At 38.8% G+C, this 26,955-nt stretch overlaps 1 protein-coding gene across 1 annotated transcript in view; it reads left to right on the top strand.

Moving 5' to 3' along the window:
• The first annotated feature begins 398 nt into the window (after positions 1 to 398).
• astn2 (astrotactin 2) overlaps positions 399 to 26,955 on the top strand; it is a 314,654-nt gene continuing 288,097 nt past the window's right edge. Inside the window, exon 1 of the mRNA XM_078271027.1 lies at positions 399 to 816. Within this exon, the coding sequence (XP_078127153.1) occupies positions 399 to 816 (418 nt within the window). The remainder of the gene's footprint in view (positions 817 to 26,955) is intronic.

The following is a 26,955-nucleotide window of genomic DNA, read 5'->3' on the forward strand; positions in this document are numbered from 1 at the left end:
AATGTTAATGTCTGAACCCTTACTTTCAGTATTATACTACTACCACTTACTATTAAGCACTTACTATTACAATTAAATATTTTGTATTTTTTGTATGTATTTATCTTTTCAAATAAATTAAGGGAGCGACAGAAAAGCCTACATAACTAACTTGCTGACTCCACCTCCTGTCTGCCTTTTAAAATGACACGTGCTTCTCCGTGTTTACGTGATTTGGTGTCCCACAGTGTGAACAGAGATGGATTCGTGTGTGTGAGGCGCCAAAAGATGTCATTCTCACTACACCTGTGCTGCCGCCTCCTGGACGGACGCGACTCTTTTGCAGCGACTGTACTATAAGTGAACGGACAGCTTATGAGCCCCACTCAAAGCGAAGAGAACCACACACAAGGAGCGGGATGGCGAGGATATTACCGCTGCACTTTCGCGTCCTTCTTATGGGGCTCTTGTTAACGGGGACCTTGACAGTCCAAGCAAACAGAGGGGCGACATCGGCTGACGAAGAGAGGGAAAAAGAGAGCGACGCGGAGGCGCCATGTGAGGTGAAAACCGTAACCGTGTCTACCCTGCCCGTACTCCGGGAGAACGAGTTCAGCTTCACCGGCGGAGCCTCGGGGAGCGTGGTCGGAGGAGGGGGTCCTGCTGGAGCAGGTGCTGCTGCTGGAGGAGGAACTGGTGGTGGTGGTGGTGTTGGAGGAGGAGGAGGAGGAGGAGGGGGGGAATCCCGACTCCTGTTATTCGTTAGAACCGACCTACCTGGGCGAATTTCCGTAATGGATGATCTTGACAACACAGCTCTCCCCTACTTCACACTCGGTAAGAACTGCTGTGGTAGCTACTGTGTCTTCCCTCCACGATGACGACCAGTCAACCTAGCTGCACATTTGTTCGCATAGGGTCCATGCACGCTTGTAGCCTCTATATATGTTTACCCTGAGCTATATTCCCCAAATCATCCACTCATACACTACGTATTCCCTGGGTTGTAGTCACCTGTTATGTTTCTACCTTGTTAGGGTTCCATGTTAACTATCATGTTTAGCCGACATGACGTGCAACCAATGATGCAGGTAAAAAGGTGACATACGATTCCCCTTAACCTCGTGTTACTTAAAACACTGCTGCTTCCGCATGGGATACAAACTTAATATCGCTCATGTTTAAGTGACGCTCTCTATTCCCTTCCCCTCCTTCTTACTCTGCCTCTCTTTCTGTCTGGCTTTCCTATTTTGTGGTTAAATATGATTATGACTTTGAATTTCATGCATACCCTAAGTATGCTGCCCCAATCAAGGAATGCAATTTAGCCCTGCAAATATGCATGAAATTGGTATTTTATTCTCACTTGAGCAGATAATTCATACATGCATTGCTGGTGGTATACATTTATTAGGCTACAATACCAGGCTATAGTTTGCATCACGGTCAATATTTTGCATGGTAGTTTTTAAGGGAACCTACACATCCCATTTTTGTGTTTAGTCACAATAACTGAGTGAATCCAAACAGTACAACACTGGTATTTTACAGGTCATCTGAAGTTCTCTGTGAAAGCCATTGACCTTAAAAATGGCCTTTTGGAGTAGCATCACTGATTGAATAATCATAGAGGACATAATAGTGGGAAAGTATTTCTGCCTTTCACAAACCAAAAAAAGATATTTGCTTTGTAAGAGAAGCAGACTACAGTATGTATAAAGGGAACTTGCTTACCTTGCTTTCTGCATATGTTACACTTAGCGCCATGTTTCACAGAGCCATGAGGAAGATGGATGTTCTTATACCTGCCCCTTTGGTGTGTGAGCAGATCAACTGTTTTTATGTGTTGATGGAAGTGCAGAGTGTGTGTGGCACACAGTAATGTTAAAGGAACACGCCGACTTATTGGGACTTTAGCTTATTCACCGTAACCCCCAGAGTAAGACAAGTCGATACATACCCTTCTCGTGTCCGTGCGTGTTGTAACGCTGTCTGACGGTTCCACCAGTAGCTTAGCCTAGCACAGAACCTGCAGGTAACTGGTTCCAACTAGCCTACTGCTCCGAATAAGTGACAAAATAAAGCCAACATGTTCCTATGTACATGTTGTGATTTGTAGAGTCGCAGCGTGTACAAAAAACAACGTAACATGAGACACAGACATCTTCTAACCATAAACAAACTGGGAACTATATTCTCAGAAAGGCGAAGCTCTGCTACTTCTGCTACTTGGACGGAGTGATTTGCTTTGCAGCAAGCCTTTCTGAGAATATAGTTCCCAGTGTACACGCTGTGACTCTACAACACGCACGGACATGAGAAGGGTATGTATCGACTTGTCTTACTCTGGGGGTTACGGTGAATAAGCTAAAGTCCCAATAAGTCGCCGTGTTCCTTTTAAATGCAATAGGCCACACAGGGTGGACCAAAATTGCAGAATGCTGTAGGTTTTCCATTTCCCAATCAGTTCAGGGCAACTGTATTGGCTCATAATGATAGACAACCTGTGATTGGGCAAATACAAAGATGAAAGACTTGGTGTAGGTTGTGGATGTCGGTACTGAGAAATTACATGTCTCATTACTACAGTTTTTGGACTCTGGCTTGCTATCTTCTTCTTTTTTTTTTCCTCTCCTTCCCTGGGCTAGGTTTCATTCTCTGTGTGAGGAGAGCAGAGTAAACAGGCTGCGCGAAGCAAAGGCAGGCAGGCTGATGGCTGGAGCATTAAGCTAGTAAATCACTTTCTATTCTCATTAAGGACAGCCGTTGACTGGTGAGAAAGGCCTCTCTGTCCTCCCAGTCAGCCAGCTAGCAAATTTGCTGCTTCGCCCTTCCAGCGTGGAGGGAGGCGGAGGAAAAGGGCTTTGATATTTATAATGCAAGCATGTTCACTCATGCTGTTGACCACATTGTGAAACTGAATAACCGCTCTAGTGTTGTTTTATGCACAGTTAATCCGGATCTTCTTACTTCAAAACTTACAATTATGATATTAAATAGAAATTCATACCAGATAGATAGACTTTATTAATCCCAAATTGGGAAATTACTCTGTTACAGCAGCAAGTTACAAGTAACCAAGAACATACACACATACTACCTCACACACATACAGAAAATACAAGAGATATACTAGAAATAATAAATAAGATAGCAAAAAAATGCCAACAACTACTGAAAAATATACTTAGAGGGATGAAAAAAATTAACATGTATATAAGCATAGAATAACATTTACAACCTACATACATAGTATATATAACAAAATAAAATATGTATAAGGAAATGTATAAGAAAAAAAAAAAGAGTAACAAGTTTCTTTTTAAACTAACATAGTGTGCTGATATTTTCCTCTTTTAAAAAAAAAAAAAAAAAGTGAATCGATGGTAGAACAGTAGAGTATGATGGCAACACTTCGTTCCTTAAACGCGGCTTTAACACAAAACCTTTTTTCCAACACACTAAAATGCACCCACAAAAAAACCTAAAAAAAAAAAAACACATCAGCATATCCAATGCTTTTTACCAAAGGTAAGAATGGTATTAAGGCTGTGTGATTAATAAGTGCATGGATTTCTCTCACTGTTTACTCCATTGTTATTTTTTAAACATAAGGAAAAGACTAACAAAATAAAACAAGAAACCGGGGGAGGGCAAGGAACCCTGTACATTTCCTCTGCACTGCCCTTTTTACTCATCCATTCTCCATGACACTAGAGGCAATAAATCAAAGCTGAGTAGGCAGCAGGCCACGGTGGGAACAGGGACTTGCTGTCCTTTTCCCACCTTCCCTAACCTTTGCTGTTCGTTGGACCAAACGATTGGACATCTGACAGAATCAAAGAAGCAGACACAGAGCTGTGCTCATTATGGTTTGGATGGCATTTGGCTAATCAATGTCAAATTTTTATGCAGTTGCAGTGTAATGCAACTTTGTAGCATCACACTTAAAAATTCTAGGGAGAGAATTTCTTTGCTCATTTTAAGTGATGTGGGACTGGATGGAAATCGATATGTTTAGCAACATGGCTGGCTCTGTAAACACCTCATTAGGAGTTCACCTTTTTTAAACCTTCAGGCACTTAATGCAGGAGCAAAAACATTCAAATGTCTCCCAGTCCTTTTATCGCCTCTATCCATCGAATTGGACTCTATCGTTGCACTTTTTTTATTGTCCCACCACATCTTAGCCTTTTTTTGCGCATCTTATCGAACTCTGGCTTGCCAACCAGCCTTTTCCTCTCTCACTCTGTCTCCCCTCTATGCCTCGCTGTATCCCTTTTAAGAATGAGTTAACAGCAAACCCTGCTTGCTTGGAGATGGGAGATTAAAAGCAACAGTGGTAAAGTGAAAAAAAGAATGCCTGCACCAGAGCACTGTTCCCTGTGGCACAGAACATGTACACCCTGCACTACATCTCAATCTTATGTCAGGTGTTGAGCTTAGCACTGCAGGACAAGTACTGAAGTGTGTGTGCCACTCTGTACATGTAATGCTCCAGTGTTCTCAGTTTCATGTCTCTTGGTTTGTTCATATACAGCAAAATCAGGGCAAAAGGAAGCTCTGCATTAAGATTTGTTCTGGCTGGCCAGCCAAACTGCACCTCTCCTGCTCTGAGTCAGAATTGTCATACGTGACGTTGGCAGCAGGATCACAGGATTTTTCCAGAAATTCAATTTTTTGTTATAATTTATGTTTTATAATTTGTTGTGAAATTGTTTTTTTCTGCTTCCACCATGATTTGTCAGCTATTTCATGTGTGGATGTGATTAAAAGGCCAGGGTTAGGGCTGCAGCTATCGATTATTTTAGTAATCAAGTATTCTACCGATTAATCGGATAAGAAATATTTAGTAAGAAATACTTAGTAAACAGCAATAGTAAATATGTATTATTGCTGTGTACTAAAAAAAAAGGAAACCTGTCTTTTGTATATATACAAAAGAGAGTTATTTTTTTTTGAAAAGGCAACATTTTTTTATTGCCAAATTCCAAATACATTTTTGGTGGCCCAAATATTTTTCACCCCCTTCCCCTTCTTGCCTCTGGCTCTTTGCACTGGATATGCAAAAGAGCTGTTCACTAAGCCCAGGTAAATGTCACTGTACAAAGCTTACAGCAGGGCTATTCAACTACACTGTTCAGGGGGACACATTTTAAAAAGGCTAATACTGAGTGAGGAGAAAGAATAAAGAATGCAGACATCACTGGCATGATGACGTCATTCACGTGCATATTAAGTAGCCATGCTGGGGGGAGGAGCCGGTTTGTCTCTGGCAGCAGCTAAGTTTCCAAAGATTAGTAGCAAACTAATGAACAGTCAGACTACAAACCAACAGCTCTCGTTTTAGCTTGTTGGTAAAACATCGCTATTTGCAGAGTAGCATGCTGTAGGCTAGTTGTTTTAAAGGGAGTGCTGTGGACGAGAGCAGCAGACGTTAGTTATCTACCTTGTGTCAGGTTCGCTCCGTGGAATGGATGAGTAGACTGGATGTTTTCTACAAAGATGATGTAGCAGCATGTTTGCAGCTTAAAATGATCCCAAACCTTCTGTTTTCTCTCGCCTGTCTCTTCTCTTAGACCCTCGCTATTTTCGTCTTCGTTCATTTGTAATCTGGGCCGTCAGTCTCGTGCATAGACAGTATATAAACGTCTTGTGTCTACAGAAGCATCAACCTGTTGTGTGCGCTAGTAATTATCCTCCGTGCGGAAACACAGTGAGCCGTACAACCTTAATTACATTGATTTAACGAAGCTTCGAGGCAAAGAATTTTGCTTCGAGGATTTTTTGTAATCAAATTATTCGAGTTATTCGAGGAATCGTTTCAGCCCTAGCCAGGGTCTAATTGTATTTTATTTATAAGAATACATTTAGAATGTAAATTTTTATACCTAAGACCATCTGTAGATTCAGTTTACTGGTAAGGGCCAAGTGTGATATGGAGAAGTGGAAATGGAAAACAATGTTGGGTATTTTTTTTCTGAACATATGAAATGCAGTCTACATATGCCATTTAGATTTTTAAAATGAGATGCTTTTGAGGTTTGATGATGGTTAAGATACCACTGCTGATGATGGTTTACGTTTGCATGTGTTTATTGATTAGTCTGGGTGTTAAACACAGCCACAGCTTTGTGTATAAAGGTTGCAGCTCTGATGTAGTTGAAAGCTGTGCCAAGAAATAAAAGTGATTTCAGTAAGGTGTTGGGCCATAACAAAGCACTACAATGGTTAAAAAAAAAAAATAGGACAAAGGCTCTCATTCACACACATTCATCAGTCCCTCCAGGATTTTGCGATGTCGAGATTGCAACAATTCACACAAATTTCAACCAATCACCGTGAATTTTGTGCGACTTGCAACTAATCACCGCAACTTTACAGCAAATTTGACCAATAACCGGAGTTTCCTGCAACTTCAATCAATCACAGCAGTCCCACGCGCCAGACTTTGCCTCAGTATGTGACTCTGAGAGCCAATGACCAAGCGGGAGTGAGAACGGGTTGACGTAACACACGTACGTCACCAAATTAATTTCCTTGTTTCCGATATGAAGACGAGACATGTGACTCGAATATCTCACATTTACCAACAAAACGTACAGCGAAAGACCGTGCAAAACATTTCAGACTGTGCTGCCAACTTGTATACATTTTAACATCAATACACGCTGTAAAGTAAAGTCGCTGAAAGCTGCTGCAGTTTCAATCCTGTCGGCTCTCTGCAGCGGGCGGGGCTGCTGCTCTGTTCTCCCCGCGACTGAGGCGCATGCACGCACACACACACAAACACACAAACACACTGGCTACGCTCGTTATTGTAAGTGCAATGATGAGTTTAAGTCCAATAAGTAATGTTACTTTATCAAACCGTATAAATGTGTGTCCCAGGCCAGGATAGGAAATTAACAAAAAATTTAAAGATCAACAAGCCACTGACAGATATTTTCAAATTTGATTCATTCAATAAATTATTATTCTTTGTCTTAAAGTGCCCATATTATGAAAAAATCACTTTTTCTGGAATTTTGAGTGTTATTTTGTGTCGCTGGTGCTTCCACACGCATACAGACTTTGAAAAAAATCCATCCATGCTGTTTTGAGTGAGATACTGGTTTCTGAATGTGTCCTGCCTTCAGTCTCCGGGCGAGCTGTTCAAAATCTGCACGGCTTTCTATGTCGCTTGCCGAAACGAGCTGGCTAACCGCAACCGTTAGTATGCTAGCGCTAGCATGCTACCTCATTCTCAATGGCAATGGACTGCTACAACACACACAAGTTCACCATAATCTACAAAAGAACTACTTACAGGTGCACCCTCTTTTAGAAGAAGTCTCCCAGCTAATCCTGTCTTGTAACTGGCCGAAGTTGGAGAAACAGTCTTTCTTTTACTGCCTATGGAGCTAGCTGACATGATCTTTGATCTGAGCTACTGCGCATGTGCAAGTGCAAACAAAGATAGTACAGAAGAAAAGATGTCTCACTCTGTAGCTAAAACAGAGACCTGAACACAAGGTGAAAAGAGGAGCTGCAGCAGTGAGAGAGAGCTGTGCAGTACAACAAAAATATGGTGTTTTTATTTTTTTAAATTAAACCATGTAAACCTATTTTGGTACAACCTTAAAATACAATTATGAACCTGAAAATGAGCATAATATGGGAGCTTTAAATCCACCAGCCATTTTCATATTTTATAAACATTTAGTAATAAGTAGTTTTTACTCTCCCCGAAGTTTCCTTTTTAATATTTAAAGAAGTATACCCAAAACAAAATTTTCACTGTCTCTCACAACTTCATTGCAACAAAAATACAAAAGACATCGCAACTTTTAATGCGCTTTTTTACAAAAGCTCCCCTCAAAATCAGGCATTTTGGACCGCAACAATCTCAAAAAAAGGCTACAATATCCTGGAGGGACTGATTTATAGAGCACAGAGCTGCCATGCGAGGCGCTAGCCTGCCCATCGGGAGCAACTCTGGGTTCAGTGTCTTGCTCAAGTACCCTTCGACATCCAGACAGGAGGAGCCAGGGATCAAACAGCCAACCTTGTGATTAAGGGACGACCCGCTGTCCTGAGCCACAGCTGCCTATTTGGTCTAGTGGATACATTCTACAAGCTTTTGGAGTGAATACCGTACTTCCAAAAGATATCCCCTCATTTAGTCTTGCTGTTAAACACATTGGTCCAAAAATATCCCATAGTTTAACTGGGTTGAGATCCGGTGACTGTAAAGGAAATAGTGTAGGATTTACATCATTTGCACACTCCTCAGTAGCCCCTGTATGGAAGCTTTCATTGCATTCTCCACTCATTTTCTCAGGCTTTCTTTAAATTTGTTGATATGCAGTGACATTGCGCTTTCTCTTTATCTTCATTGACGGGATTAATGACGGAAGACAAGTGTTCATATCCAAACAGCTGATTACAAAGTGCAAATCAGGGGTGTGAACACAGTTTTACAATGACTAAGATGTATAACAGAACCATGGATACTCTCCGACCATAGCCGTTTGAATACTGCTTTGTTTGCAGTATGTATACATCTTTCATTACGTACTTTCCCGAAAACAAACAGCAGGGTATCAGGTTGTATTACCTCACCCAATGGAAAATTCATTTGACTGGCAGACTGACTAAGAGTGAATAATCATGCTCATTTAGCTTAATGGTGGCAGGCCTAAGGGATGGCATGCAAAGGATGAATGAATTGTGGTCAATGACCCGTGCCGGTTGCTTTCCTTTGCAGCAACGCATTTTGCAATGCTTTGTTTTGCCATTATAAAGGTAAATATGGTGCAAAATGCGAGAGCTTGTAGACTTGTTAGCATTTGTAGAATAGAATGTGAGAACTTGCAGAACAAATAAAAAATTTAAAATTGCACTTGCAAAAAATATTCACCTACCTGTGAGCTGAATTTTAAGTCACAAAACGAAAAACAACAAACACATGAAAGCTTGTAGAAGGAAATCTGAACTTGTAAGTTGTAACTTTCGACCGTAGAAAATTGTTCACACACCCGTGTTCTGAATGGGAAGTCACAGAAAAAAATATTCACAAATGTGTATATTTACATTAAAACAATGATTTTTTTTAAACTCAAAAAAACTGGTCCAATTTTCATCACAATCACATCTCTGTGATTACAACCTCTCAAATCTGTCACTGCAACTTCACATATGTGCTCTCCCGCGTCACAAAGTGGCGAGTCTGCATGACTCGACTTTTGCAACACTTCCTGCGATACATTTGGTGCAGAACTAATTTGTACCTGTGGACTTAGGCTGTGGAGTATAAAGTCATTGTGTGGAACTCTGAGCGAACAGAATGAGGAGAGCAGCAGGGTTTCTATTGCCAGATAAGGGGCAACTCTTAAATTTAGTGTAGCATGGAAGCTTGGTGGATTAAAAAAGCTAACGTTGGCTAACTAGCCAGCCAGCCGGCTTCTAAATACATGCATTTAAATAATATCAACACTTTGTAGATGATTGTAACCACAAACAGAATGTAACCACTTTCTGTAGTTACATTCACGTGTGTGTGTGTGTGTGTGTGTGTGTGTGTGTGTGTGAGACTGTTTTACAAGTGCAAAGTTTAACATACAAGTTCAGATTGTTGTTCTGCAAGCTCTCGCATCATATTCCACAAGTGATCACATCATGTCTACAAGCTCTCGCATTTTGCGCCATATTTACCATCACCAGTGTCTTTAGTCTTGCCTTGTGACGGTGGTGGACAGCTTTGATCTCAAGATAATTATTAGATCATTAACATTGATGAGAGAGGCACTGTAGTTATCTTTGACGGAAAGAACAAAGACGTTTGTGTAAATATCCTTAATGAATGCACAAGCTCAGTTTTTGTTGCCTTTTCCCCTGATTTGTACAAAGCCACAACATGCACAGCTGTTTATACACCCGCCCTCCCTATTTTATTAATTGGCTAAGAAGAACAAAGATAATTGGCGAATGAAGGAATGGAAAATTTCAATAGTCTTTGTTTTGTTTATCATATATTGTCTGTCTAAAACGAGCCAGCTAAAATAGAATCTTTTCGGGTGGTTTACAGTAGCAGGACAAACAAAGAAATGGGTAAATTCTTAAAGTGTGTACCCTTCCTTATACATAAAGATGAGGTGTGGGCTCTGTTTATAAAACAAATTAGGTTGTCTGCTTATACGTGTAATTGCTGAAGCTCTATGAAATGTTATGGTTGAACATGATATTAAAAGCAAATCTGAGCTGAACATGGTTGTAGAAAACATTTCAGCCATTAGCATTTTACAGGACCTCCACAGGACCTCCACTATGGCTTTGGAAGCTTTTATAGGTTCAGTGACAAGCCAAGGGACTCTCACCAGTACTATCATGTCTCCTTTCATGTAAGCCAAAACCAGCAGCCTGCGTTTATTTAGACATTAGCATCAACATTTAAAGGCAACCTAAACAACTTCATCAATCTGTAAGAGTTTGATTGTCACCTTCTGTTGCTTTGATGGGTTTCTGCTGAGCTTTTTTACAGCATTGTCTGATGTGGGTGTACCTATATAAGTCCAAGACAACTTATCTTGATATGTAAAGCTGGACTGATATCAAGAACATCCCACATGGTGTAACTAACACGAGAGCATGTTTCAAGATGATTCCCAAAAGATTCATTAGAGATGGTCCGATACCATTTTTTGCTTCCTGAACTTGGGTATCGGTCGATACCGAGTACCGATCCGATACCAGTGTGTCATATATTTTATTATGTTTTAAGAACTGTATACTACTATCCCTGTATGGATGTGATATTATTTCTATCTTTGTTGTCAGTCTGGCTCAGGTTAAACTTTGTGAAATATGAATGCCACAGAACGTTCTTTTATTATGCAGTTTGACAGTCAGTTATAACTGAAAAAGAACATAAATAAACTACTTTAACGTATTTTTTCTTTAGGGCTTTATTACGTGGTATCGGATCGGTGCATAAACTCCAGTACTTCCCGATACCGATACCAGGGTTTTAGGCAGTATCGGAGCCGATACCGATACTGGTATCAGTATCGGAACATCTCTAAGATTCATAAACCTTCTGCTCGTATACTGTAAAGGAGCTTTCTAGACTGTGCACCAAATGCATAATGTGACACTGATTTATAAAAGCAATTCCATTTAGTTGCTCTTTTTGCTCCTTGGGCTCCTGTCCCCCGCCACATAATAGAAGGCCCCATGTGACAAAAACTGTGTAATGTACTGTATTTGCACTCTTAGTAAAACACTTTTTACAATGCGAGCCAGACATTTGGAGCTTGGGGAGTTTGGGTGAAATCCATCAACTTAAACACTATGTCTTTTAAACCAAGCATGATATATGATTTACAAAGTTCAAATTTGCCTACAGATCACTGAGGTCATCATCTGGGCACAACACAGCAACTGCATCAAACGACTTAAGTATACAAGAGGAGCACACATAAACTTTCAAACAAGGCTCCGATTTGATTGAATAAAAGACATGTTTCCATTAAAGGCTGTTCGGATAAAGGCCCAGAATTGAATCCAACTTTAAACAAAGGTGAAATAAAGGGTTTTCATCAGATTTCTAAACCGATTTGATAAATGGATTTAACATGAGTAGAATGAAAATGGAAGCTGTGCTTCAAAAGGATGAATGCTGAACTTGATTTCCATCATTCTGTTATGCTATTTGATTGTTAAGTTCTTGGTGAGACCAGCAATATGAGTTGAATATTTTTCTTTCTCCACTGCTTCTATCAGAATGTGACGTTTTTCTCTCCTGGTATTTCACTACTTAAAGTTGGGCAGATCGATACTGAGGCGTTTCATTTTGAGAATTGATCCTCGCATAAGAAAAATAATTCTAACCAAGTGTTTAATGTAACAAGGAATTGCTTTATATTTAATGATAGTAAATTTGTATTCTGGGATAAAAAAAAATAAAAAATATGTAGCAAAGAGTTGTGCAGGAATTATTTTCTCCATTGGCTTCTCATTCACACAGGCACATTTAGAAACACACACAGGCAGACAAAATAACTAGACACTAATGGTGGCTGCTATCCTGAATGAACATGAAGTTATTATTTAGTTTACTAAATAATAAGATAAAAACTAACGTATCATTGATTGGTATTTCATTGACTTACATGTTCAGTTGACATAATGTTGAAGAAAAAAAAAACAACTCTGGTTAAAAATGTAACATTTATTGAATATTTTAAGCAAATTAATACACATTTTATCATTTCAGTTTATTGGCAAAACTTAATTCAAATGAATGCAAAGACATTTAAGTGGCTTAATTCATTTGTGTGTGCCTTTACACATTTTCAGTGCAAATATTTCCCTTACAGTATATTTACACAGGTAGATGGTACATGAAAAGAGGAAGCCACCACTAACTGCTCTGCCTTTTTTTTTTTTTAAGCTTGTTCTGGTTTGATAAAAACTTTAGATTTCTGACTTACCAGATGACCTAAATTAACACAAGACATAAATGAAAACAATAGTGGAGTCCACCCTTGACTGTCTAAATGAAACCTGAGCAGAGAAAAAGGCTTGGAAGATCAGACAGAGTAATTGCGTGTATGTGTGGAATGGATGTTGATTGCTCCTTGATGTGGTGTGTGCTCACATTTGGATTTCTGCTTGGGAGCTGCAGTATTGCTCAAAACTGTGAACTTCATCCTTATGTGAGAGCTATCAGGGTGTTTAAGAGCAGGTGGGATTTCATTTGCCTGGGCACTGCTCTTACTTGTGTGCAAGCTCTAACTTATCTTGTGCGAGTTGTTGTAGAAGTGTTGCAAACCTACCTGCTGATATGGTTGCAGTCAGCTCTGTGCCAACTCTGTGTGACAGACAAAAAAGCTGCTTTTAACGAATGGAAGTGCTGCTTACATCTTATAAAATCCTTGATAAAGCTGCTGTATTTTTTTATAGACAATTTATGGATACTGCTACCTTTTTTTGCCAATTTGGGCCATTTTCATACATAATTTAGTGCAAATCAAAGGATCAGTCAGTCATCAGTACAAGCAATTTATTTTCAAAGTCCCTTCTCTCTGTGGTATCCACTTCTTGCCAATAACAAAAATGGCAACAAAGGCCAATTCACTCTTTCTAGATTAAAAGGAATAATGTGGAATAGAAAAAAGTGCATTGCCAAAAATAGGCTGTAACGTGTTTTGCTCCATTGTGTTGCATCATCTGTCCACTCTTTTCCCCTTTTTAGAAGTGTTTTATGTTGACATTTTAATAGTTTTTGTACTTACAATTTATTTTTTTTGAATGGCACAACGTGTCCTTTTCACTAAACGAAATCAAATTATTTCAAATTATATTTTTTCTTTGAGCCAGTCCATCACCTTGCAATCTGCAAAACACAACCACAGCACTCTGCCATAATTAGGACCAGTGAGAAATAAGATGGAAGTGAGAGTCGGCATCAAGCTGTCAGTAAAATGTGTCTTTCACCCAGAACCTGTCTCACAGGAATTCACTCGCCCCCTCTCTGGCTTCAAACAGACCAAATGGCCTGTAAATGTCCTCCTACTGGTTGGCAGGTTAGATTTCCAGATCACAGGCAGGATGAAAGCCCAGTTTCACTCTGTTTGGGCTCCAGTTGCTATCCCTCTTGTCCTTGCTTCTTTCATGCACAGTCTACATTATATTGTTCACCAACCTCCAGTGATGGGAATAACGGCCCTTTAAATAACGGTGTTACTTTTTTCAGTAACGAGTAATCTTAGGGCTGCACAATTAATCGAATTTTAATCACGATCACGATTTTGGCTTCCCACGATCAAATTCACGTGATCGAGCAATATTTAAAATGCTTCATTCCGCTCGTAGAACGCTCTGTACCAAAGTTTTTTTTTTTTTTTCCCCAAGCTCCGTAAACCACTCTGATCACGTGCCTCCATGAGCCAATCAGAGTGGTTCCCTGCACCGCGCAGTTTAGTTTAGATGTTGACAGTCACAGAGGATAGAGGAACGTGAGGAAAGTTCCACAACAGATAGCAGTCAGTCATTAGTCGTCACGAGGTTTACCAGTAAAACACAACAGCAGTGAGCAGTGTTAGTTTGAGTCTTTTAGCTCATAGCTTTAGCGGCAGACTGTTGTACGTCCCGCTGTTGTAATCCTCTAACAGTGAAATACAGTCACACTACACCGTTTAGCTGTCAGCATTTTAGCCGTGTTTAATCCAGTTACTACTGTAGCTAACGGTAGGCTAATGTTAGCTGCTGTGTAACGTGTTATTAGTGTTAACTAGCGTGACATGCAGCGATGTTTCTGTTGCCTGTAACGTCTGTTTTGGAGCATCAGAGGTCAACACAGACATTTAAGTGGCACCGTAATCCGCGTTGCTATTTCGTCTGGTAGATACCGGGCACCGGTGCCCTATTGGCACCAGATTTTAACATGCACCGTTAACGTGAACAGAAAATTGCGTTGCCTGTATCTTTTCACAGCAAACGCGCATGTTTGGAAAGCGGTCGCACAACAGCTGAAATGGCATACTCCTTCATAGTATCCTTCAACAAAGGAGGAATGTAGCACAATATGGATGTGAAAGCAGTTATAATTAGACTATTTGACAATAAAATGTGTTTTGGTTAAAATCAACAAATAATCGTGATAATTAATCGTGATCAATATATTGATCAAAATAATCGTGATTATCATTTTGGCCATAATCGTGCAGCCCTAAGTAATCTAATTGATTACTCTTCCCATCTTAATAACGCTGTTCCCGTTAAAATCATTAGACCGTTAAAATCAAATACCAAAAAATGCAGCGCTATATTTGAAGCTGTTTTTTTCATTAGACCAACTAGATCTCGGAGTCTGAGCCGAGAGGCTCTTCCTTGGTTAGTGGGCAGTGCAAGACGCAAGCGCATAAATGCTGACGATTGGCTGAGGTTGAGTAAAATGTCACGGTAAGCCAATCAGAGGCAAAGTTGGGCGGGTGTTCGAAAGCACGCATAGTCGGACACACAAGAACAACACAAGCGAGTCAGTCAACGAGAGAGAGACGGGTATGGTGTTATGAAATCAAGGAGAGGGTTAACTTTTCCTGCTACAGATTTTCCACCGTGGTCAGAAAGCACAGGGGAGACACTTTTGTTTCTCTTACTATATGACACTAGAGACGGTACTCGCTCGAAAGCTCACCGTCACTCTCTCACTTCTCCCTCGCTCTATCACACACACACACACACACACACACACACACACACACACACACACACACACACACACACACACACACACATACACACATACATGCATGCATACATACATATATGCCGGCTTGACGCACACACCAGCGCACAAGTATAAACATCAGGCCACTTACGTTATTTGCACTACAAAGAGTCTATATATTTGTTATTTATTTTTGGTATAGTGCTTAACAAGCATAATTTAATTTTGCCCAGTTGAGGCCTATTGAGGTGTTGTTATTTGTATCGATCCACTATATAAACATAATATCTACATACATGGCATTTGATTTGAGGCTAGTCTTACTTTGTCCCACAGCAACATTAAAATAGTTTAGATTTGTGTACATTGTTTCTGTTAATAATTTTATTAAGTGTCCATTTCATTATAATATTCAGATTTATCATAAATAATTGAACTTGCACATGTATTTTAAGTTCCATTAAAGAGGGGTGGAGGTGGGGTCACATTTGAGCATCTAAAAATGTACTTGAAAGTAACGCAGTAATTACTTTCTGAAGTAACTAGTTACTTTCATAATTTAACTGAATCTAATTTAGTTACTTTTTGGAAGAAGTACTAGTAACTGTAACTAATGACTTTTTACAAGTAACTTGCCCAACACTGCCAACCTCTGCTTTTATTCTGAACTTGTCAGACTAATTTTGCTCTGACTGTGCTCTTTCAATAGTTTTAGGATTCGGCACCATTTGTTTGAAAAACAATTTCAACAAAATGTGTTTCTTATCTGTCTTTCTGTATCAGAAGATGCAGGAGAGTATAGCATATGTTTATAGTACCCATAGTTCATAATAACCGTGACAATGCAGTTAAATACTCTCGACTAACCTAGTTAATGGAATTATTGAAATCGCATGAGGGTCTTATTTTGCAAACATGCCAAGGTGTGTGTGTGTGTGTGTGTGTGTGTGTGTGTGTGTGTGTGTGTGTGTCTTTTAAAGAGGAAAAGGAGAGTCATTGTTCATGTAAGCTGGTCACAATGATGTTTAAGACGCATAAAATTTGATTCCCACAAGAATTTGCTCTGCACCTTGGAAACATGCCAGCTCTGCACAGCTCACTATCATCATATCCCCATGGTTCCTACAAAAGATTTTAAACCTTTTATTTATGCGGGTATGTTTGTACCTATTTGCATTCTCTCCAAGCTGTACGATCTGAGATTTCCTTTCAGATGAAGAATGTGCACCATTAATCTCCCCTCAGCTGATGGGTTCCCTGCCACTGTTCTTTTTCTTTTTCTGCTTCATCATACACATCTGTCCAAGTTCCTGGTGGAGTTTGATTTATCTGCACAAGGACACATGTTCAAACTCTTCTTTTTTCCAGTTGTCAGTCTGGATAAAATCAGTCCATTAATTCTAAACAAAACAAAGATGCCACTCTGAGTCGTCGATAAGACCTGACCAAACATTCTGTATGACCTCGGGTAGAGAAGATTAAGTTATGATGAACCATTGGTGGTTTGTTGGATAATGGTGGAATTGTTTAGGTTTTTACAAAATAACTTATGAGAGCCACAAAGAGAATCATACATACAATGATTAATAATTGTTTGGTTATCAATGATGCCTATAATAACATTTTCTTGAAATTTTCTTTTTGTTGTCAATGTTTTAAATTTTCTTTTCAACTGCCCTTCTTTATTATGCACCTGCATGGACAAGGAAGACTTTCTGTACAATCCTGATACATAGAAGAATAGGTGCCTGTAATATTTTTAAATTGATGAAGTGCAATTTGTTTCCATGTCATTATTATCCAAACTTGCCATTTACCATTTAAGGATATGTCTCTGTCAGATTTAATCTTTTTTTTTTTTCTTCCATACAGCATCAGTGAAACTGAATAGAGGTGTGCTTTCAGCACAACTCTGCACTTTTGATAAGCCTAAGGGGAAAATGGGCATTTGGCCTCACATATTGAATGCTTATCCACAGGAAGCTCATTGGTATGTCATGGCTGTGTCACCCTCGCCTCCATACAGAGGCACACACTGCATTTTCAGGTATTTTGTCTGGCTCTGGTTTAGCTCTGATCTAACAGCAATTACCCCTGGAAATCTAACATAGCAAAGGATTCTCTCCCGGGGTCACTGGTAGGTGATGTGTCTTCGGACTGGTTAAGAGCATTGTCAAGGTGAGCAATCGTCACACATGGATTTATAACAGGCTCTTTATATGTACAGTATTTAAGGGGTTGTGAATGTAGAGCTGTACAAATCTTAAACTTGATTTGACTCTACACAAATATCATTTAAGTAATGCAGTCATGCATAGACCCAGTGGTGCTAAAACAAGTGTTGATAGCTTACACAAATTGTGTAAGCTTGTAGACATATCCTCCTCCCATCTGTTTCACAGTTTTACATATTCAGAGAGAGAATAAAAAACACATGTCTGATGTTCATGTTAATGTCACATCTTCTAAATTAATAAATCACACAACAGGGGGAAAAAACAGTGCGCTCTGTAGCCAATTGGAGGCGACACGGTAGCTGCAGTCCAAAGGAAGGAAAATGTTTGTGCAGTTCCTACATGGAAGATTTTAATCGTTATGTTTCTGGGAAATAAAGTGGGGATTTGTTTTGTCACTGGTCACAGATGTGTGGTAAAAGCACATACTGGTGTGTCTAACAAACGGATAACATTTGTTTATATGACGGATGCAGATTTGTGCATCCCATTTTCCTTGTTAGAACTGTATTCATAGAATTAAAGTTAGAGCAAAAAAGAAACTACAGAATAATCAGTAATGAAACCAATCGTTAGTTTCAGTCCTATTCCCTCAGTTGACATTAAAGCTATAGTACGTAGTTTCTGTGGCACCCATGATGAATTCTAAGTAATGACAACAAAACTGTTGGCGCATCCACATGCTCATTGTAAATATATAAAACCATTACTATGGGATCTTGTAACTTAATGTGAATCTGTAATCATTGTAATTCATGCCCACCATCCTATGATCATTGATTAAAACTGGTTACAGTAAATGTAGCTGAAGGCAAAACATATCATTACCAGTGGCTTGTCCCACCTCAATCATCTAGCACCCAGCAACATGTAATTACTGATTGGGTAAAACCTATCATTTATTTCCACATAATTAGCATTTAACATGTGACTCGTAATGTTTTGTAGATTCTTCATGAATGTACAATTTCAAATACGTAAACTAGCCCTAGTCCATACCTATAGTCCTCTATTATACTTGTTGATGCCACTACTATTTAGACAAATCACCAAACCAAAACAATTTTGTTCCATTTCCAAAATGATTATTGAGATTACCTCTGCTGTAGTTGCGGATTGTTATAGGAAAATATACGGACATTTTGGTATAAGGAAACTAGACCGATCATCATATTTTGCTGTGTGTGGTGTGCCTTTCACCCATTAGCCCAACAGTGTGATCACTGTTCCGTAACATGACCGCAATCAGGACAAATGCACTATTAACTCTGTAATGAGACAGCTCAACAAACAGAATTAATGGGTCCATTCAAAATGGCACTCTCCAGCAATCAACACGTAGTTAGGCGTGTTGCTATAGCTGTCAGAATCAACGAGAGTACTCTGCCTTTGCTGTAGTGAAGACACAAATCTGTAGATTGAGTTTGGTTTTTTTCTAACTTCTAGGCAACTTTGCAATACACAAACTAGAACCTTGACACATAGTTGAACTTTAAGATCTGTCGAATGCTTATTTTAATGAATCTGTCCCTTAATGCACAACTTTATCAGGGGACATTAATTATCAAAGAGCCTCTTTGCTGATTTTCAACTTGAACCCTTTTTGTTCTAATGTTGGGAGGACATTAAAAACTGGTGAAATATACTCATTTATTGTATCAAGAGCTTGCCACCACTGCCCGCCTCTGCTGTTAACCCACACTTTAGATTTTACAGTTAATACTGGCAAGGTTCTCACCTCATTTCTGTTTTTAGCATTTAGGTGATGTACTTCACTGCATGGTGTTATATCTTTATTGTTTTCTGTGTTGTTTGCATATTACATTTTAAAATCTCATATTGTTTGACTTTTAAGCCCTGGTGTTGGTTGGAAATCTTTTGAGCCCTGACTAGGGTTGGGTACCGAAACTTGGTGCCAACAGGGCACCGGTTCCGACGTAAACGGTAATAACGAGACCGAATAAGAACGAAAATTTCGGTGCCTCTTTTCGGTGCGTCACTTTTTTTTTTCTGAAGCATCACTGCATGGGACGCTACGTTACCGTTAGCTAGTAGCTGGATTAAACACAATGGTTAAAATGCTGACAGCTTATCATACCTGCAAACTAGTCACTTTTCAGCAAAAATCGCTGTTTTGAATGGGAAAATGTCATCCACGTGGATTGTGTAGATCCGAAGAGTTTATATTTGGGGGGGGGGTCCGAGACCCGGTGCTAATACGGCACCGGTGCCTTAACGACCGTTCTCTACTGGACCGAATAGCAAAGCGGATTTCGGTGCCTTATTTAGGTGCCACTTAAATGCCTACGCTTCTCTCTGATGCTCCGAAAACGGACGTTAGAGGGAACTGAAACATCGCAGAACGGGACGCTAGTCAACACTACACCTGACAGCAGCTAACGTTAGCCTACCGTTAGCTAGCAGCTGGAGTAAACACAGTTAAAATGCTGACAGCTAAACGGTGTAAAAGTGTGTCTGTATTTCACTGGAGAGGATTCTAACAGTCTGTAGCTGCCGTTGTCTGAAAAACAACACAGATGTTGCGTTCACTTGAAATTCGCCTTGCCAGCCTCATGCTGCATTCAAAGTTGTTGTAAAATACCCTTTTCCCATCCAGTGGTTGTTTTTGTCGTTTAGCAGGAATTTACTGGTGAAATAAGTTATTGTTATTGTTATTCCATTTTTAATAAATCATTTAATTTTGACCCTGTGGCTTTAGCAATACACAAGCCGTTCTTTAATGTCGCCGACGTTTTGGCTCCTTGTAGATCAACTTTTTATTGTTTTATATTTTTTGAACAGACAAATAAATTTTATATATATATATATATATATATATATATATATATATATATATATATATATATATATATATATATATATATATATATATATATATATATTTATTTATATATATATATATATATATATATATATATATATATATATATATATATATATATATTTATTTATTTTTTGGGGGGGGATGATGTGTCACCTTTTTCAGCTCCTCTGAGTTTGCAGGTATGGCTTACGTTAAGCGGTGTAAAGTGTGACTGTATTTCCCTGTAGAGGATTCCAACACTGGGACGTAACAGTCTGCGGGCAGCTGCCGTTGTTGGATAATTACATTATTAATCAATCATTTAATTTTGACCATATGGCCTTAGCAATAAACAAGCCGTTCTTTAATGTCGCCAACTGTCGTTTTGTGCTGCTATTTTATATTATATACATTATAAATATATATTTCGGTTTAGGCACCGGCACCGTTTTAAAAGTATCGTTTTAGCACCGGTATCGGAAAAAAACCAAATGATACCCAACCCTAGCCCTGACACAATAACTAAAAACTTAAGGATGAAAATTGCACTGATTGTATCCTGAGATATGCAAAGTATCACATCTTAACATGTTAAATTGAGGTACAGTATATAATCCCAAGCAAGAAATCTGTAATCCGGATCCATACTTAACTGCCAGAATTTCTGTTAAAAAGATAAATAATTGTTAAAGTTAGATTGAGCCAACCATTTAAATTAATATATAGGATAAAAGTTAGATAATAGTCCTAGTTTGATTTAGTATTACACAACACTTTTAACAGAAAACCGGTAAATGGTGAAGTACTATAAATCTAAAGTTACTGTAAGGTGACAGTAGTTGGTAATAAAACATTTGCTGCATTTTTCACACAAAAAAATACGAGACACTTGATTATTTATATCCCATGTTATGTTCTTATTTATTTGGTATTTGTATCTAAACCTTTGGCTCGTTGGATACTGTCTAAGCCAGATGATTCAACATTAATAAACCCTCCGACAACCCAATGATGGATTGATTCCTTAGCACTTTCACTATTACATCCTCTGATCTAATAGGATTTTCCAGACTGACTATTATGATGAAGTAGGCAAATGATTGTCAGGATGTTGCCACTCATCAGTCATATTAATTGCATTTATATGTCATTATTACAGTCTCCTAATGGATGATAGCTGGTTGCAGGCTGGCTCTCTTCTCCTTAACCTAATTGAGTTTGAGCCAATGTTTTTCTCTCTTTATGCAAACTGCAACTTGAGTATTGTCTTTTCTGGTGTCTCCATTAAAACCATTGCTTCCTTTTCACTACTTAATGCTATTTGTCAGAATATTTTGAACAGCCTTCTTTAGTTTTCAACCTATTGATCCAGTGACTGTTAAAGGTAACATGGCTTAAGAAAGTCAACATCTAATATACAGGGATCAAAACAAACATATTTTAGTGTATTGATTTTTTTCTTTCACTGCAGTGATGCTTCCCAGACTAAGCAAGGAAGCAGGGAGCTTGCTTTTCACTCATTTTAAGTTATTTTCTGTTACACTGAGCCCACAATGAGACAAATTCATGAGTGTAATGATTACTTGATAAGAAAGTCACTCTGAAGAATTTGAGGAATGTCTGAGAGATGATATGGATGCAAAATGAATCTCATTACATCTTTTTTTCTTTAAGATTATTGTTTTGGGCATTTTAGGCCTTTTTCGATAGGACAGCTTGGACATGAAAAGGGAGAAAAGGTGATTGACATGCAGCAAAGGGCTGCAGGTCGGTATTGAACCTGCATCCACCGCGGCGAGGACTGAGCTTCTGTACATGGGGCGCACACTCTACCAGGTGAGCTACCCAGGCACCCTGTATCTCATCAAATCTGTGCAGTAAATTCTATTATCTGAATCTTAAACAGTGTTTCAAGGTTTTTAATCTTCATACAATGCTGACAAATTTTAATGGCTCAGTTTGCCATTGTGTCATTCAAATTAGCTAGTTCATGGTTACATTGCAGGGATGGCGCTGACTGGCAGAAGCTATTTGATTAGGCGTGAGGCTATATCCCTGCTAAAGTCAGACAGATTTCTAATGATGTGTTGTGTGGTTTTATGGACTCTTCCCATTAGTATTGGATGGGCTCCTGTAATAAGCTGTCACTGTGGCAGAGTCACCCATTAAAAGCCACTCGTAAATGTCCATATAGTCTCCAGATGTAGAGGTGAAGGTGCCTCAATCATGTCACAATCATGACATTTCATGGCAGTGTGTTTGGCTTGCAAACAGTTAGCCTTTCAAGTCAAATAAACTTGTAAAAATAAAATGTTGTTAATTAGACAGGCTCCCTAGACAGGCTCCAGTATGTCCAAAATTCTGCCGCCAAGGTCCTCGCCCACATCAACACCTCTCCGACCACCTCCATCCATACACCCCACCCCGAAACCTGCGGTCCTCAGACCCTGGCCTGCTCTCCATTCCCCACACCAGACTCTGTACCTTCGGAGACAGAGCCTTTAGTGTTGTAGCCCCATCCCTCTGGAACACCTTTCCTGCAGATATCTCAAATGCTACATCCCTGGACATTTAAAAAAGAAACTCCTGAAACACCACCTGTTTACCACAGCCTACAACCTTCCTTAGCTTAGCCACAGTAATTCTGTAAAGTGTCCTTGGGTTTCATGGAAGGCGCTATATGAATAAAAGTTGTTATTATTATTATTATTATTATTATTATGACAGTTCTACATTTGCTGACTTTGTAAAAGATGTATACATGTAAAACTGTGTAGTCATAATGCTTTCAAGATGTGACAGGACTGAGAATGCCAGTGAGGTTTTCATTCATTTTCTTGGACTTTTCAGGGTTGACGAGTTGATACGTAAAGCATTGACGTTCTCCTATTTAAATCACGTTTTTGTTTACGTTTTTCTTTGGTTTGTTTAACTCATTTCTCACTCACGTTTACTGGTTCTGATTTAAAAATGAACAATCGATTTTAGATGGCGAGCCGTGTATTGCTTTCTGCTTAATGATTTTCCACCTAGTACCTACTTCCTATTTTAATTAGGCAGATAGATTGATGACAATACACTGCAGATGTAGGCCATGAATGTAATTGTATGTAGGAATCGACCAATAGGGATTTTTTTAGGGCCGATACCGATTATTAGTAATCAAAGAGGCAGATAACCGATATTTGCAACCAATATTTGTTTGCAGTAAACACTTTGAGTGAGAGTACAGAGTTATGACGACGGAGACAGAGAGAGGCCAGCTGCATCACCGCCAAAGTAGCACGTTTTTCAATTAATTTATTTCATCTTTATTTTATTTTTTTAAATACTGATTCAGAGTATTGTAAAAATGTTGACAGATCATCATCACAGCTGATAATCAGTCAATCCCTAACTGCACGTACTTCCTTTCAGTTGATATGATCATAATTCAAAAGTAACATTTTGTTAACATAAAATCTATTAAAATAAGGTACACATTTTTGATTAGCTGAAATTAAGTTCTCCTGTTAGCTCCCAGGTTTCCAATTCTTTGATTGCAATACAACTTAGATTACAATCTGTCTCCCATTCTGTAATTAGCACTGAAAAAAATGTGGAGTTCCAACCATTAATGGAAGTTGTAATATTGAAGAGATACCCTACGGCCCTTGGTTGTTGAGCATGGTGTGTCTGTAATTACTTTTTATCTGCCTCATGGTGTTTATCACCATATGACAAAACAGACCTTGTCATATTCTCATTCGCAGCAACCACAAATGTTGAAAGACTACTACTAAATGAGTTTTTATTGTCATGACTACACTAGCAGCTTTGGACATGTTGCATTTAGAGATGATTTTGGGGGTCAAAAAAATCAGCTGATTGTTGTGGAAAAGCCAAACCATGTAATCTCTAGATGGTTGCCACCACACATCATAAATTGTAGCATACATTATTTTTGATGTCATGCACACACCACCTTGGCCCTGTATTGATCACTATTTTTCTAATTTGGTACACATGTTGTGGTCTCTTGTTTTACAGCAACAAACAGTTGAACAGGTATGCCCACAGGGGATGCTATAATAAAGCCTAATAGTGAAACTCTGACTCGCCATCTGGTAGGGTTTGATATTTTGTGTTTCTTCATGTTTGGCTGTAGTACCCTTGACCTCCATTAATGTGTTTTTTTTTTTCAAACCACATCTCATTTTTATATATATATAACACACACACAACATTCAACTCTAAAATCTTAATATAATCAATCTATGGTTGTTTTATGGGTTTGAAAAACAGCCAAAGTCAAAAGTCACTTCTATTAAACTGCTTTTATTTTTAGTTATTTTACTTATTTTGAGGCATTGATTTGACTTGCATCACAGTTATAGTTGCTTGTTTCCTTGGGCTGTGTCTGATATCAACCCCTGTGATGTACTTTATTTACTATCTGCCATTTTATTTGAGTGTCTGAATTCTGAGTAGAAATCATTCCCACAATGGAACAAAAACAGAGCACCTTCTGCTAACATTCCCACAATGCAATGTGACATTTTACAGATTCCAAAATTAACTAAGTCGTGCAGAGCTACACCGGTCAGTGATGACGCACCTTGATGATGATTCAGAAACGTCTGAAGTCTCAATTTAATGCTCACTATAGAGCAAACTGAGAGTCTTTAATATAAAGAGCAGTACATGAATTAACAAGGAGGGGTAATTCAGACATGGCTTTATTTGTATATAATGGATACATCTGGCTAGTGGTGACTTCTGGTTCTATCTTTTTTTGGATTGATTTTAGTGTGGCTGTACAATCCAAAACAAAGTGTGAATACTGTTGCTTTTAAGCTAATTTGTGGCAGGATACAAGTGCTATTTATTGGCTATTATATCTACCTCAGGTATTCCAAATTATCTTATGTAACGTTTCTTCCCATTTTAGTCACAAGTATATGAATTTTTAGCTTCTATTCTGCCCAAATATGAGACTGCTTTTGGTTCCAAGTAACAACCCGGGACTGCCAAGCTCCTACATTTGTAAATATGCCAGGTTTTCTGTATGTAATAGCTTTTCTTTCACACACTACGTTGCTTAGGGGCTGCTGCATAGTTTAGTGGTCTGGAGTAGTGACCTTATCCAAATTGTGACAAGGAGCATTTATTATACTTTTTTTACATTTGTGTGGCTTTTGGGAGCCTAATACTTTGTTCCTCAACAATCCACATTTTCAAAAAGATAACTGATGACATCCAACAAAGACTCCAAAATGAGCACAGGTCGTCTTTAAATGTTATTTAAATGCCTCCCACAGGAGCATTTTCTGTCTATAATGTGTGCATTAAATTCTTAGTTTCTAAAGGGATTCTTTAAGGCCTGTCCCTTGTTGAAACAATTGCAGATTGAAATAAGATTCTGACTACTTTTCAAATGACTAAACAAAATGAAAAGGCCATAGTTATATAATGTTAGAATGTCTATTTAACTATGCTATTTGTTCTGCACTGGCAACACAAGACCCAAGTTCTTTCAGCACTGGACAGTTCTGCCAACACATTTCATTTTAGCTCTTCTAAGCTGTCCTGTCTCAAACCATTTAAACACAGGACTTCTCTAATTCACTCTAGTAGATGCAGTTTCAGCACTGGAGAGCTCCTTTACTGTAGAGGAATGGGAAACAGAAATTGCTCAAAGTCAGCACTTCTGCCTGAACAGCTCATGTTTTACTTTGCGATAATGCTACAATAAGATTATCAGGAGAAACAGACAAAACCCAAGAATGAGAAATGAAAATGGAACTTTGCTTACCATAGTTGAATCTCAGATTGTACAAGACCATGCAGCTCATTTGATTAGATTTACATAGATTCCCATGTAGAAACTAACATTATGTGGGTCTTTCACAGATTGAGATAACCATGTGAAAGGTTGGTTCACCCTAAATCACAAAAAACATTGTTTCTCACTTAATGGTCTTAGTCATGAAGATTTGGGGTTTATTTTCCCACTTATTGAGATATTTATCTTCAGAGATGTATGCCACTATGCAACTACAATGGAGGTGCATTGCATTTTGTTTGCTGTGCTGAAAACATTGGGGGGGGGGGGGAGAAAAAGAACAGTTTTCCTTGGTACTACCAAAGCAGTAGTTGGAAAACCACTGACATTGTCTGTGAATTATCCAGAGGAACCGGAGCAATGTTTCTGAAAAGAGACATTGCTTTTGAGCTTTAAGTACCTTTTCAGTGCTTTGAGCAGCACAAATTAATTGGTGGCAGCACAAGTTTCAGTGACCAATTTCTCCACATAAAACCAAAACTATTTGCATGGCTCGATACCACTGAGCGAGTAAATATGTTTTTGTGATTTAGGCGAACTCACCCTTTAAGTTGTTCCCATTCAGAGGATTTTGGCTGAGCCTGTGCTCAGGTTTATTTAAAACCTTGGCTTGTGTGTCCTTCCCATTATATTGGGACATGCTGTTTACTATATCTATATCTAGATCTAGATATATCATATTACTATATGGTTTTAGTATATTTATCTCTCTCTGTTTTTTCTCAGGCACACACACACACACACGCACACGCACACGTGGATGTAGCACCTGTCCGCAGTCTGGAGTGGTCCTATCCTATCTGTAGTTTTGTGAGGGATTTTGTCTAATTTGACTCTACAAATCACTGCTCAAAAGTAGGGATGCAACAGTATGAAAATT

Source organism: Sander vitreus, chromosome 16, assembly GCF_031162955.1.
Source record: "Sander vitreus isolate 19-12246 chromosome 16, sanVit1, whole genome shotgun sequence".
NCBI lineage: Eukaryota > Metazoa > Chordata > Actinopteri > Perciformes > Percidae > Sander > Sander vitreus.